Source organism: Camellia sinensis, chromosome 1 (genome assembly GCF_055761805.1).
Source record: "Camellia sinensis isolate YWXY chromosome 1, ASM5576180v1, whole genome shotgun sequence".
Classification (NCBI taxonomy): domain Eukaryota; kingdom Viridiplantae; phylum Streptophyta; class Magnoliopsida; order Ericales; family Theaceae; genus Camellia; species Camellia sinensis.
In genome coordinates, this window is record NC_138961.1 from 173,460,566 (window position 1) to 173,476,956 (window position 16,391).

The 16,391-nt window shown below is 36.0% G+C and overlaps 1 protein-coding gene across 1 annotated transcript; it reads right to left on the reverse strand.

Moving 5' to 3' along the window:
* Positions 1–2,483: 2,483 nt before the first annotated feature.
* On the reverse strand, positions 2,484–15,779 carry LOC114291078 (uncharacterized). The gene is made up of 3 exons (XM_028235107.2): positions 15,118–15,779; positions 3,640–4,385; positions 2,484–3,264 (listed from the first exon to the last, which is right to left on the reverse strand). The coding sequence occupies exons 1-3, from the start codon at positions 15,415–15,417 to the stop codon at positions 2,745–2,747; spliced, it is 1,566 nt and encodes a 521-aa protein (XP_028090908.2). The 5' UTR covers positions 15,418–15,779; the 3' UTR covers positions 2,484–2,744.
* Positions 15,780–16,391: the final 612 nt, after the last annotated feature.

Genomic DNA, 16,391 nt, shown 5'->3' on the forward strand with positions numbered 1-16,391 from the left:
ATGTTCATTAGGTTGCACTTCAACAATAAGATCTTCAGCCATGCCAACTAGTACATCGGAGAGGGCCGACTCTTTTGTTTGCACTTGGACAACCGACAAGCTCTGGTGATGAAAGAATCTGAATGTACCACCATCATTAAGGTTGTGACGCAAACTATGATCAATAAAAAGAACATTTATGCCCATGATCACCTTTTTTTTTTTTTTGGCTTGAGAGGCTTTTTTAGAGTGGCTCCACTTGTGCCCCCTCCTACCCCCGCTACCATTGTGTTCATACGGATGTGAGCTTCCTGATGGACCCCCTCACTAGAATCAACTCCTATGCCACAATTGGAAAATCTTATGGGAATTTAGAAAAAGCACTGCCATTCATACCAATATCTTCATCCATAGCTACAAAATCCCTATTCTGAAAAGTCCGCTTAGCCTTTTTCCAATCAAAATGGAAATCATCATCTACCGTATCATTGATAAGAGCAATTTCAAAGGGGTCCAAAAAAGAAACCATATCATCTTGCAACAAATATAGTGAATTGTCATGATTTGAGTCACTTTCTATCACAATACCTTTGCCTTTTTCTATCCTTGATAGCCTCTTAATGACCGGAATAGACTTGAGCAAAAATCTTTTTTTCACCATAGTGACAAACCTTCCAAGAGCACCAAGAAAGACCCAAAAACCAGCCAGCGAAAGAGGTATCAAATAGTAAAGAAACTACACCACAAAAATTTAAAAAACACCAAACAAATAGAACCCTAAGTGCAGAGAAGAACCACAACCCACAAACTTTCTAACTATAGCAAGTTAATAGAGATTTCAAGAAAACCAAAGCACAAACCAAGACTAAATCTGGACTGAGAACAAGGGAGGGAAAGACTAGTTCTTCGCCAAAAAAGGAGGTCGAATACGGCTCATAGCACAGTTGATGGATAGATCATACCTTTGCAACCCCCCCTCCCAGGAGAGAGACATGCTCTGATGAAAATGAGTGAGGAGTGTTCTGGAACTCCCTAGAAGTCACTGGAGATCGCACCGAAAATCGGCCAGACTTCACGCATTTTCTTTTTGAGGTACCTTTGTTTCATTATTATTTTCTTGTTGAACCATATAATTATTCCAAATTTTAAGGACAAAATACAAAACATTAATGAGTAGTGCTTCTTGGGCCGATTAATTAAGTCTAAGGGTTAGATCGAAATTCGTGTCTATTCAAGTAGCTATCGATATGGTTCGTCGTGGTCTTCTTTTTTATTCCCTCTTATTTCTATCTATCAGATCTTAATTATTAAAAACTAAAAAAATAAATATGTTGCATGATAAGTGATTTTCCTTCATAAAAATTGCCACAAATATTTTCATAATATAAGACAACCTCCACCTGATGCGCCAAATCTAATGTAGCAGTCCAACAATTCTATTTTGACATGAGGAATGAAGTCCACCCGATATGCCAAGCATTTGGCATGAACTCAACATGTCAAATTTGGCATGCTCCATATTGATGTCAAATGTTAAGTCTATCAGATAAAATAATTTCATTTTTAAAAATAATAAAATAATAGATTTGACATATTGGGTGGAGAGTTTCTATATCAAATCGACACATGTCAATTTGCCACCTAAGCTTTACAAAAAATTTGGCATACCAAAATTTGAATGTTTGGGTGGAGATGCTCTAATTGCTGAATGATTATGGCCAATACTCAGCACTAGAAAGGATTGATTACATTCTGTGTAGATGTGTTTGCAAACTACTGTAGTACTGAACAAAAAGAGAAACAATTATTAAAATCAAAACAGTAGCAACTTGAGCAGATTGGTTCATTCATGCATAATGTTAGCATTGATTCAGAGCCAAGAATATCAGAGGTTGAAATGTCATTGATTTTACGGCAGCAATTTGAAATCAAAGATGCAACAGTTTTGGAACACAATGATGAAGCCATGAAATAAGAAAATTCAGATGTTTAACTGTTAAAAGGGTACTTCCAAGTTCTGTGATTGTTACATAATCCATATATCAAATTTACTACCGAATACGTTGTTCAAACAAAATGAGTTCGTCATGTATATCGTTAATTATTTGAAATGCCTATTGTAATTGCATTGACTCTTTAACTCTGCATATTTAGTGAATCAATTGTGTTGGCAATTTCATTGCAATGATCATATTGAAGCTTGGGCTTGGGTATGGACAGAATAGTCATAAAATCTACTAATTTTACAAGGATTTGAATGCTAAAACCAAGCTCTAGAATGCAAGATTATTAAATCGAAGCTATCACATAAAGAAACATTAAAGAATTCCGAAGGAATAGCCTTGAAATCCTAGAAAATATCCTTCGAGGATGCAAAATATCCCACAAATTTTGATTTGGATAAAATATGATGTCTCTTTGACATTTCAGTTCTAACTAATGAAACTCTCAAATGATTTATATCATAGGATGTTTTTGAACTTCATAATAGTGAAACAGAGGTCTAGAAAAAAATATAATAGATAATAATAAATAATGACAACAATAATAATAACAATAAAATAACGTCTTGCTTGCTTCTTAGACAGCGTGAGTAAATAAAAGGTAACAAGACGCAAACAACATATGAATATAGACTTGGAAGGGGATCTTGCAAGCACATACCAAGTTTGGGGAAACAATGTTGGTGAATGTAATTTGAATGAAAATGGTTTAGTGCTCGTCCAACTTGTGTGAACCAGCTTTCCATCAATCATGTTTATTTGCTATCTAGAATCTGAAAGAGCCATCTCGTGGGAAAGCAATCTCTTCTTATCATTCTCATCAAAATCAAGGGTTTCCTTAGCTTCATAATCCATTTCAGTCACACTTATTTCCTTTTCCTGTAGCTTATCAGATCCTGAAACATGAAGTTGAGAGTATTCTTCTCCTGGAGCAGGATTTTCAACCAGTTGAGTATCTGACTCTATTAAAGCATGCATTCTTGCCCGCTCTCTGTCTCTTGGATAACTACAGTGGAGGAAGGAGTATATGAGGCAACATACCGCAAAAGGAATGGCAATTGCTACGTAAAGTGCCTTGGCAAGTGCTGCAGCATTCTCTCTATCCGTTTCAATTTCTTCCGAGTCTGTTGATCCTTTTTTAATTGGTTTGTAACCAAAAACATGCTGTGCCAGAACCCCAACTACAGGCGGAGCAAATGAAGCTAGTATGGACTCAAAAGATCGATCCAAGGCATAGATGCTCGTTCGAGATCTCTCAGGAACTATCTCTGCAAATATTGGACTGTACACGTGTCAACAATGAATAGTTCAGTAATGTACTAAATTTTTGTAGTATCACTGGTTCATGCACAATTGAATATATACCATATTGTATTTTTGATTCACGCTATAACATGCATTCTTGTAATTGATTTGGGGGAGAATCATGTCAAACATGTTAGTGGGAGTATCATAATCATCCTTACAATCATATCCACATTAGCAAATTTCACAAATATTCAAGGTTCCCTAGAGGTGCAAGTTTAAACTTAAAATTGTTGGTCCATGCCAATCAAGTTCTATTATGCAATATGAGAGATTTAAGAAAGCTCGTATCTCCACTCCCTTTAGTCCATAAACATGAGAAAAAACTATATTCGAGTTTGAAGAGACATACTTGTTTGCAGCTGGAGCATTCCAGGATGTGTAGAATCCCATGATAAACAAGACCAAAGCATGCATAAATGTCGTGGAAGGATCATCAGGCAATACTAACAGCAGTATTGCAGCTAGAGGGACAGCTGAAATGGAGCTAATCTGTGCAAGAATTATTCTCCCAGAATTTGGAAAGCGTTGGGCAAGGATATCCCCCATCCTTCCTCCAAACAGACCACCAAGTGAGCCAGCCATAACGAAAAGGGTCCAAAGTAATGCCACTTTCTTGTGGGAGAAACCAATGAGCTCTAACCACATAGGAGCAAATGACAAAGCTGACCCAGGAAATGATCCTGCGATTCCTTGGGCCACAATTATTTGGAAAGACGGTATTTTTATTACTGATTTTGCTTCTTTAACCAGGTCCATCAGTTCAGACAAGAAGGGTTTACGTGGAATTTGAGCTTTAGCATTACTATCAGAAAAGCGGGGATCATTGGCAAAGAGGCGAACCAAAACACCAACTATAACACTAATTAGTCCAACCAGATGGAAAGCTATTCTCCAACCTGGAATACCCATGAATGATGTTGAGGCTATCAGCACTGCACTAAGCCCACCAATGATTGAACCAAAGTTTCCGGTTAATTGTAGCCATCCAAAAGCCATACCACGGTTGGTCTCATCAGTTGAGTCTGCAACTAGGGACTGAATGGCTGGTGTGACTATGGCAAGTCCTATTCCATTCAAACCTCTTGAAATAGCCACCTGATTAACCAGTTAAGACAATTAAGCATTAGATGATGCAATATATTGTGTAAAGGAAGCAAATACTGTGTTACAGAAAACTGACTATTCTCGGCTTGCAAGACATCAATTTTAAAAATAAAAAAATCTCAAGTCCCCCCAACTTTATTTGACATTACTTGAAAGTCTATGGAATGTCAACCAACCCTGAAATGAGTTTTTCAATTAGGATTAGTGGCTCTAAATTTTTGAGAAGAGAATCCGGATCAACCAAGTATCGTACACCCAACCCAAAGAAGATAAATTTGTGATAGCTTCACCACTAAAGAAATATAGATATGGATTGGACTCCACTCTGTGTTCCACTTTGAGCGTTCTGTTATTTATTTATTTATTTTTGATAAATAACCAAACTTTATTAGAAAAGTATCAAGAATATGCAAAGAATACAAACTAGAAGCCACAAAGGCTCAACATATTAACAAGTCAAATCCTCCACAAAATCTACAAATGCCAAAACATCAGGATCAACCGAACAGGTCAGCTAACTATGCAAAACGACAAGTAGTCGGCGTTCCAACCAAGGAACAGAATGAGACACCCCTTGGAAAACACGCCTATTACGTTCCAACCAAACAATACAATGAGAAGCAAGCAACCACGCTTTCCACCGCCGCCTACCAACACGACCCCCCATCCAACTTTGCAAAACCGCCATAACTGAAACTGGTTGCACCCAGGCCAAATCAAAAGTTGCAACCACAAGCATCCATAGGCGATGAGTAACTGGACAATGAACGAGCAAATGGGCCACCGACTCCACTTCACCACAACACATGCAGCACCAATTAACCAATATATGGCCACGGCGAATTAGATTATCCAATGTCAAGATACGCCCCAACATAGCCGTCCACACAAAAAATGCCACCTTGGATGGCGAACCTGACACCTAGACACATTTCCACGGAAAAACAACAGCCTCCGCATGGGCTAGCACTGTATAATACGAGGACACAGAAAATTTCCCCTTAGCCCCAGGACAATTCCACACCAAAGAATCCTGCCCAGCCCTCCCAACTCGCAACTCATATAAAAAACCCAACAACGCCATCAACTGATCTTGCTCCCAATCCTGAATAGCACGGCGCAAGTGCACATTCCAAACAATCGAATCCCCATGGCCACACTTTACATCACCCACCAAAACCTCTCTATCAACGGCAAGAGCATAAATCGAAGGGAACCGCACTTCCAATGGAACGTCACCACACCACCTATCCCGCCAAAATCGAATTCTATCTCCCACCCCTACTTGGAACAGAACCCTCTTCCAAAACTCCTCCCACCCCAACCAAATCCCTTTCCAAAGACCATGGCCATGCGATTGCCCCACCCTACCTGAACACCACCCTCACTGCCCCACACCAAACTTCGCAACCACCACCCTCCTCTAAAGGCGATCCCTCTCCTCCACAAAATGCCACCACCACTTGCCCAACAAAACCACATTAAACAGGACCAACCTCCGAACCCCTAAACCCCCATGAACCTTGGAACTACAAATCCAATCCCAAGCCACCAAATGATAAGATCCCTCCCCTCCATTTCCCCAGAGGAAATCCCTCTGCAACCGCTCAATCCGTGTTGCTACAGACACCGGAATCACGTGAACGGACATAAAGTAAGTCAGAATGCTGGACAAGACACTCTTAATCAACGTAAGTCTGCCACCTTTAGATAAATACTGCCTTTTCCAGCCTGCCAAGCGCCGCTGAACACGGGCCACCACCCCATCCCATACCCCCGTTGCCTTGAATGATGCCCCTAGAGGTAAACCCAGATATGAAACTGGAAGAGGCGCCACCCTACTTTGAGCGTTCTGTCATGGCACCTCCGATTGCTTCTGCTTGCTTTGAGCCGTCTCTAGCTGAGCTGGTAGGAGTGGCTTGTTTCAGTAAGTGGTTTCCGTTGAAAGGCTCATTTCACTGCTAAGTTGCTTCCGTTCTCCTCTCCTGTGCTTGTAGCTGTTGACGGTCTTTGTCCACCCCCTACCAACAATATAGAAATGCCCCAGATAACAAGGCAGGATTGAACTCGTACGTCGTCCTCCCTTTTCCAGTGAATCGACTCCATAGAGAGATGGATAGATAGCAATACCTTTGAAGTGCAACCTCTCAATCCTGATCATTCCCTTGCCCGTTTCTTTCCCAGACTAAGCAAATGATATTATGGCACGTTTACTACAACATAGCTTGTTGAGTTTAGATGTGTATCTTACGTTATGATTCAAATTGTACTTGGAAATTAAGAAATCATAGGTATCATATGCATATATGTTACACCTCTTGCTTTATCATTCACCTAATACAAAAACGTTAGTATTAAAATACTCATCCATAAATATTCTTAAATTATTTTAATATTAACAAGAGTGATCATTAGACGAAAGAGAGACTATTTTTTCAATATATTTGAAATTAGAAATGTAGCATTTTTTGCATAGCATTATAATATAATATATGGTAAATTACATCGATAGTCCTTGCATTTTATTCTTTGTATCATTTTGGTCTTTGTAATTTCAATTAGCTTGGTTTTGACCATTAATTTCAGATTTTGTGTCAATTTGGTCCAATTCATAATGCCGATTAGTGTTTTTGAAGGAAAATGATCATTAATGAAGTTAACTCACTAAGTTAAATAAGTATCAATTTTGCCTATAAAAACATAACACAAGTCACTTATGTGTGTATTTTCTATCAAACTTACTACCAAATGTAATCAATTGGACCAAATTGAGACAAAATCATAAATTCGGGATCAAAATCGAGCCCATTGAAACTATAGGGTCCAAAATGACCCGGGGAGGGTTAAAATATAGGGACTACAAATGTAATTTTTCCTATAATATAATATAATTATAAGAATATATACAAGAATAGTTTATCAATACTTTGCTTTTGATAAGAAGAACATAGTGAGTTAAAATAATATTGTAAGGAATTTTCTGTAGGTGGGCCTACATAGATCAAATAATTATACATTGTATTTTGTTAAATGAAGTATGAGTGGTGTCGGTTAGACTCGTTAAATTATGATGCATACAGAAGCATGATCGGGTCATGGATACATCTCTAATAGCACAAATTTTTTGTCATGTTATGTGCACTAAAAGAGTATGGGTTAAACCATATGTGTAGAGACCAGTTTAGGCCCACTTGTAAAGGCTTTATAAATATATGGTTAAGGTCCCCACTTCAACCCTAGCCTCCATCTTATATTTTCCCATCAGTGTGTGAGAGCAAACATGAGCAGGGTTTTGGAGCGGAAGACAATAATCATTAAGAAGTCTACCGCTTAGGTTAACTCTATTAATGGTGTAGATACGCAACTATTATTGTCTTCTTCTATTGATTTGACTTGAGATTTTGGGGTTAAGATTTCTTTTCAAATCCCACAAGTGGTATCAGAGCTTCTTGTCAGATCATTGAAGAAAATATAAATTTTATTTTCTTTAATTAGTATTTTTTTTTTTTTTCCAAGCCATGTGACAATTTAATATCTCTATTTAGTTTTATTGTCACCGTATCGATCAGTATACATATTTTATTTTTTGCCTCTGCATATGATATTTTCAAACTGTTACCTATTACCGTAATAGTGGTTTCATGACATAGGTCAAGATTGAAGGCCATTCAAAGATTTAATGGCTTCTTTGCATAGACTTTTGTTCTCAAATATATATTAATTATTTGAAGGAGATATAAGGCTATTGATATGTGATCTATGTATCCTACGGCTAGCGTCGGTTTCTCGCATTAGTACTTTTATTTATAATTATTATGGATTGTTGACTAATCGTGTATGTATATCATTATGATTTCCACTGCGCAATATACAATGTTGTCATACCCATGGCATGGTTTGAGTTCATGTTCTCTTATTTGTCATTGATTAATATAATAACAATTATTATTAAAGCAAAAGGCAGCCTTGTTGCATCATGTATAGAATCTTTTTATGGTCATGAATCTAGTTTGATCAGGTTCTTTTTTATTTATACATTCTTGTTATTATTGTGGTGCTGTCAATAACCATATTGTTTTGTGGTTATGATTGCACTATTTATTTGAATACAGAATATTGAAGTTGAATTCGCAATTCATACCTAGAATTTAAGATAATTGAAGTGATATACCACCTAAGTGGTCTCTGTCATGTAAATTTTCTTGAATTCGAGATAAAAGTTTTGGATTGCATATGGTTATGTCTAGATTCATGCAAGTACTAATTGGCCCATAGGAAAGTTATTATTTTGGCTGGATCATAGACAATCCAAGGTGTGGGTGATATAATTATGGGATTAATCTATGCATTCAATAGTCGGCCCAAAGGAAGACCTATTGTTTGGCCAGACTTATTTTTACATTATTCATATTAATTAGCCTCATTGGGAAAAAACCACTTGCATGTTACAATACTTGTTCAAAGACTTGATTGTAATGATGGATTAGGTTTCTCATGAGGGCCCATTATTACAGATTTAATTTTTGTTATTAAATTTAATTCCCTATAGTCTAATTTATTGCCCCTTTGATTAGACTAATTTTTTTTGCATGATAATAATTATGGTTTTATGCTTTTATCAATGCATTAAGGTAGATGGGACATTTATTAATTGTGAGATTTCTTTTCTTTTGTATATAGTGAATACATCTTCTATATTTGCCAGTTTGAACAGTATTCCAATTCTTAATGGTTCTAACTTTAAAAAGTGGAAAGAGCATGTTACCATTGTTCTTGGGTGTATGGATTTGGATTATGCGCTTCATGTTAATAAGCCTTCTGCACTTACAGATAAAAGTTCAACTGATGAAAAAGCTGCATATGAAAAGTGGGAACGTTCAAATCGCATGAGTCTTATGATAATAAAGCATTCTATCTCTGACACAATTTGAGGTGCAATTCCTAAGGAACAGAACTTCAAGAAATTTTTAAGCCAAATTGCAGACCGATTTGTTGCATTAGAAAAGGTGGAGACAAGTAAGCTTCTTAGCAAACTTGTCGCCCTGTGGTATAATGGCAAAGGAAATATAGGAGAGTACATTATAGAGATGTCTAATCTTGTTACTAGAATGAGAGCTCCAAAGTCAGAATTTTTTGATGAAATTCTTGTGCATCTCATTCTGATTTCACTTTTTGGTCCCTTTAAAATTAATAATAATACTCAAAGGGAAAAGTGGACTTTTAATGAGCTCATTGCTCAATGTGTGCAGAGGAAGAAAGGCTAAAACAAGAAAAGACGGAAAGTGCTCACTTGACAACTTTTCCTCATGGCAAATCGGGCACTAAGAAAAGAAAAAGAGATATTAAAGGTAAGGGAACTGCAGATGTCGGGACTTCACATGCAAAGGTGCAACGGAAACATGATAAGGTTCTTTCTTGTTTCTTTTGCAAGAAGGCTGCCAGTCATGTGAAGAAGGATTGTCCCACGTACCATCAGTGGCTCGCAAAGAAAGGTGATAATTTCAGTTTTGTTTGTTCTGAATTTAATTTAGCTAAAGTACCACCCCTCACTTGGTGGATAGATACGGAAGCTATTATTCACATTAGTGTTACCATGCAGGGTTGCCTAAGGAGCCGACTGCCCAGCGATGCCGAAAGGTTTATTTACATGGGAGATGGCAATAAAGCAAGTGTTGAGGCCATTGGAGTCTTTAGATTAAAATTAGAATCTGGTTTTTATTTGGATTTAGATGAGACTGTTTATATACCGTCATTTAGATGGAATTTGATTTCTGTTTCTTGTTTGGACAAATCTGGTTATACTTGTTCATTTGGAAAAGAAAAATTTAGTCTCTTTCAAAATTCAAATTTTATTGGTACAGGTTTTTTGATTGATAATCTATACAGGTTAGACTTAAATGTTTCTCACGTAAAGTTTAATGAAACTTTGCATATAATAAATTATGGTACAAAGTGAAGATTAATTAATGAGAGCTCTTTTATGTTGTGGCACAAGCGCTTGGGACATATCTCTCGACAGAGAATTGAAAGGCTTGTGTCAAGTGGAGTTCTTGGTTCTCTTTATTTTACAGATATTAAAATTTGTACTGAATGTATAAAAGGGAAGCAAACAAACATAAGGAAGTTAGGTGCCAACAGGAGTTCAAGTGTCTTAGAAGTGATTCATATCGATATTTGTGGTCCATTCCCTACGGCTTCTTGGAATGGTCAACGGTATTTTATCACTTTCATAGATGACTATTCTCGTTATGGCTATTTATACATAATACATGAAAAATCACAAGCACTGGATGTATATAAGGCATATAAAGTTGAGGTTGAAAATCAACTTGATAAGAAAATTAAAGCCATTAGATCTGATCGTGGTGGTGAATACTATGGTAGATTTGACGGATCAGGTGAACAACGTCCAGGGCCATTTACGAGATACTTACAGGAATGTGGCATTTTCCTTAATACACCATGCCAGGGACCCTGCGTCAAAATGGTGTATTTGAGAGGCGAAATCGGACCCTAAAAGATAAAGTTAGAAGTATGATAAATCATTATTCTTTGCCAGAATCTCTTTGGGGAGAGGCCTTAACGACTGCAGTTTACGTTCTTAATCGGAGTACCTAGTAAGGCAGCAGCTAAAACCCCATATGAGCTATGGACTGGAAAGAGCCCTAGCATTGGGCATTTTCATGTCTGGGATTGTCCAGCTGAAGCTAGGCCTTATAGGCCAAATGAAAGAAAATTGGACTCAAGAACTATTAGTTGCTACTTTATTGGATACTCGAAACGGTCAAGGGGCTTTAAGTTTTATTGCCCTTCCACTAATACCATTATTGAGATGGATAATGCTAAATTTATTAAGGATGCAGAAAGTAGTGGGAGTTCACAACCCAGGAATATTTTATTTGAAGAGGAAAGTATTGACATTCCTATGGTAAATATTGAAAATAATGAGACAGTGACAACTATCATTGTACACGATGCGGATGCAAGCCATCAAAATATTCTTGAGTTGCCTCCTACTAATACGGATGAACCTCAACAACCTCAATTGGAAATGTCTATAAGGAGATCAAATAGGGAGAAAAGATCAGGGATTTCGGATGATTATATCGTTTATGTCCAAGAACATGAGTTGGATATAGGATTGGAAGATGATCCAACTTCTTTCAATCAAGCCAAACAAAGTGTTCACTCCTTAAAGTGGATGGATGCCATGGTCGATGAATTAAAGTCTATGAAAGACAATGACGTTTGGAATATTGTTGAATTGCCTAAGGGTATAAAACCAATTGGTTGTAAATGGGTCTTTAAGACCAAACGGGACTCTAAAGGCAATGTCGAAAGATATAAAGCATGTCTTGTTGCTAAAGGCTTCACTCAAAAGGAAGGCATTGACTGTAAAGAGACTTTCTCTCCGGTTTCATTGAAAGACTCTTTTAGGATTATTATGGCACTTGTGGCTTATTATGACCTAGAACTTCACCAAATGGATGTAAAGACTATGTTTCTTAATGGCAATGTTGAAGAAACCATATATACGGAGCAACCACAAGGTTTTGAGACTAAGGGATCAGAACATTTAGTTTGCAAACTAAAGAAATCCATCTATGGTTTAAAGCAGGCATCTCGTCAATGGTATCGAAAGTTTGATCAAGTGATTTCCTATTATGGTTTTAAGGAAAACATTGTAGATCAATGTGTCTATCACAAGTTTTGTGGGAGTAAATTTATTTTTCTAGTGTTATATGTTGATGACATTTTACTGGCAAGCAGTAACATGGGTTTATTGCATGAAACTAAGAGATTTCTTTCAAAGAATTTTGAGATGAAAGATCTTGGTGATGCATCTTTTGTAATAGGCATACAGAATCATCGCGATAGATCACGTGGTATAATTGGCTTATCACAAAAGGCATATGTCGAAAGGGTGCTCAGTAGGTTTGGAATGCAAAATTGTGCACTAGGTGATGCACCCATTGCAAAGGGTGATAAATTGAGTTTGCTCCAATGCCCAAAGAATAACATGAAAGAGAAATAGATGGAGGACATCCCTTATGCTTCAGCAGTGGAGTGCCTCATGTATGCTCAAGTTTGTACGCGTCCGGATATTGCGTACACAGTTGGAATGCTTGGAAGATATTTAAGCAATCCAGGCATGGATCACTGGAAAGCAGTTAAAAGGGTAATGCAGTATCTACAAACAAAAGATTATATGCTCACATACAGAAGGTTTGATCACTTGGAGATGATTGGATATTCAGACTTCGATTTTGCTGGTTGCCTCGATAGTAGGAGATCCACTTGTGGTTATGTTTTCGTGTTAGCTAGAGGAGCTGTGTCATGGAAAAGTGTCAAACAGGCACTCATAGCTTCATCTACCATGGAAGCTGAATTTATTGCTTGCTACGAGGCATCCAATCAAGCAATATGGATGCGGAATTTTATCTTGGGACTTCAACTAAAGATTTATTGTGATAATAAAGCTGCTGAACTTTATTCCAAGAATGACAAGAGTTTGTCAAAATCAAAACATATTGACATAAAATTTCTTGTCATGAAGGAAAAAGTTCAGAGTCATCATGTGTCAATTGAGTAGCTTAGCACATGCCTCATGATTGTAGATCCGCTTACTAATGGCTTACCACCTAAAGCATTCAAGGAGCATGTAGCTCGTATGGGAGTGTTTAGTTCTAGTGATGTGTGTTGTTAGTGGAAGTCTGTCTTACTTTGATCACTTTTGGTTTATTTTTGGATGATTCTGAAATAAAGATGTTTTTTTTTTTTTTTTTCTATTGTGGTTAAACATAAAGTTGAAAAAAAAGAATTTAATACATGAACTCTTTTGAGTTATAAAGTTGGATCAGTTGGACATAGACATGATAGGAGATCATTTTACATGAAATTTCCATGCTACACATCCATACTTGATCTATGTCATTGATGATATTGGTATTTGTGACCATGGATGGGTCTTGCCATGATAAATGCGACAAAGGTCGTTATGATCCTATATTGATGTTTTTAGTGGACCAGATTGTTTTAGAGATGACACTCATAAATTTTAACGGAAAAAGTTTGAGCTCATAAATTTAACAATGTTTAATATCAAGTTGACCAGTGGAAGATTGTAAGGAATTTTCTATAGGTGGGCCTACATAGATCAAATAATTATACATTGTATTCTGTTAAATAAAGTATGAGGTTAAATGAAGTTTGCGTGGTGTCGGTTAGACTCATTAAATTATGATCCATACAGAAACATAACCAGGTTATGGACACATCTCTAATAGCACATATTTTTTTGTCATGTTATGTGCACTAAAAGAGTATGGGTTAAACCATATGTGTAAAGACCAGTTTAAGCCCACTTGTAATTCTATATTTTGTGATGGGCTAATATGGAATTAGGGCTTTATAAATATATGGTTAAGGTCCCCACTTCAACCCTAGCCTCAATCTCATATTTTTCCATCAATGTGTGAGAGCAAACAAGAGCAGGGTTTTCGAGTGGAAGACAATAATCATTAAGAAGTTTACTGCTTAGATTAACTCTATCAATGGAGTCAGGTGCGCAAATATTATTGTTTTCTTCTATTGATTTGACTTGAGATTTTGGGGTTAAGATTTCTTTTGAAATCCCACAAATATAATTTGTTAAATTAATGTATTCTTATTATATCATGCATGTCTTTTATGACTACATACAAAGTAAGGATTAATAAGAGAATATGCAAATAGTATAATTAAATATCATTGTTCTATTATTGTAATATAAACATATTAGACTTGATATTGAAATAAAATATTTATAAGACCTATTAAAAATTTAAAAAATTAAAAGATAAACTAACTATGCTGATTTAGATTAATACCTAATTCTTAAAAAAGCTATGCCTATTTAAATTATAAAAGCTGTGATTTCACAAGACTAAAAACCATACAAAAACCCACCAACCCCCAAAATTCCAATAAAAATCCTAATTTTCCATTTCTCCAATCCAACTCAACCAAACAGGCTCCAATCGATCTACACATGTAACACAACTAATCATGAAGAAACTCAATTTTGCTAAAACACAACCACATTTTGTGTCCTTAAATCCTTGACAATTGACAAGAAACACAATAATACTACATCAAACACCATCTCCTATTTATCATCCCACAATTCATTCATTAAATCAAACTTGTTTGTCAATAAATCTATATTTTTATACTGAGAGCATTTCCTGTCTTTCATATTTTCTTTCATCAAATTTAAATTAAATTTAATGAAAAAATTATCAAAAATCATCTCCAATCATTTTATTAAATATTCATCAAATCAAGAGAGTAATTTTTTTTTTAAAAATCAAATTGACAACTCATCAAATGTTTATTAAATTTGAATTTGATAAAAATCTAAAGAGATAAAGCATTAGGGATAATTTTGGGATAAGATGTGAATTTTTTAAACAAATTGATAAAAAGGTTAGAATTATTCATTTTAAATTAGGTTTTTTTTAAACTCAAATTTGGAAGAACCTTCTGTTTGCTCCCTATTACTTCAATACCAAGTCTCGAATTCAGATTTATCTGTCTATAGATATTTTTTGGATGAGTGATTGTGTAGTGAAAATTAAATTGATGTAGTATGAGATTCGTAGAATATATATACAATGATAATTTCAAATAATTCATAGATAGTCAAGTCTTGATTCGCAGACAGAGAGAGAGAGAGAATTGCCTGAAAGAAAGTGGAGGAAATGCCGACGAGGAAAGTGGCGGCGGCCCAGAGGAAAGCGCCGAGGGCGATGACGTGGGCACGGTTGTGACGGACAGAGAGGTAGACGGCGAGTGGGTAGCAAGCCGACTGTACTATGGATCTGTAGAGAGTAAGGGAGCCAAGGCCAGTTGGGTCGGTGTGGAGAGCCAAGCCGACTTCCTTGTAGACTCCAGGAAGCAGAGACTCATCGGCTCTCTCCATGATCCCAGCCAGATTGACCAATACCAGCGTCAACGTCTCTGCTTTCATGTCCATCTTCATCCTCTCCTCTCTGTTTTTGCTCTCCTACTCGCTTTTAAGAGAGAGAGTATCAAGAAATGGTGGAACCAAGACTTCCCCCTTGTTAACCGAAGTAATAAGATTTCATTTGCTTAATTAATACAAGTGTAATATGGAGAGAGAGAAATAGGAAAAAGAGAGAAAGAGAGTGAGATGCCAATTTTTAGATCAATCAAAAGTCTCTGCTCTACAAGAATTTAGGGACAGTCCGGATTTAATTTATTTGTTGTCAGATGGTCCATAGGTTAGGTGGACACCCGTTGGTTAAGAGAATTCTTTCACTTTCCTTCGATCGGTAGCTACTTCGGAGACAACCCATAAAATTGGAATTCTAGACACAACTCAAATATTAGGAAACGGGATTTTTTTTTTTTCTTTTGTCATTTTCTTCTCTTTTTTTTTTCTTGATTTTAAATTTGAATTTAAGAGATTTGTTTAGATTGGTAGGATTTATTAAAATTTTATTTTTTATAATTTAAATTATTTATTTTATAAATTTTTTGTATATATTATTCGTAAACAAATAAATTAATTATGAGATTGGTTTAATTTTAATTTATTTTTATAAATATAAATAAAGAATTTTATAAAATAAATAATTCAAATGATGGATTTCACGAGCTAAGGGAAGACTAGGGGACAGCAGCCTCTGCAAGAAAATCAATATCAGCTAAATTGGGGCTATTTAGTGCAGTTAATCTCGATTGTTTATAGCGTTTTTTATTTTGAAAGTTTGTAATAAATTATTTGGTACAACTTTCATTCATAATTTATTAAATAAAAATAATTTAATTAAAATAAAAATAATAATAAATTAAGTAAGAGATATTTTTTGATTTATAATTTTAAATTATCAACTTATAATTTGCAATAAATAATACCAAATAACATCATTTTGTGAAGCTTTTCATCATGGACATATAAGTTATGAACCAGTGCCCCCTCTCTCCTTTTCT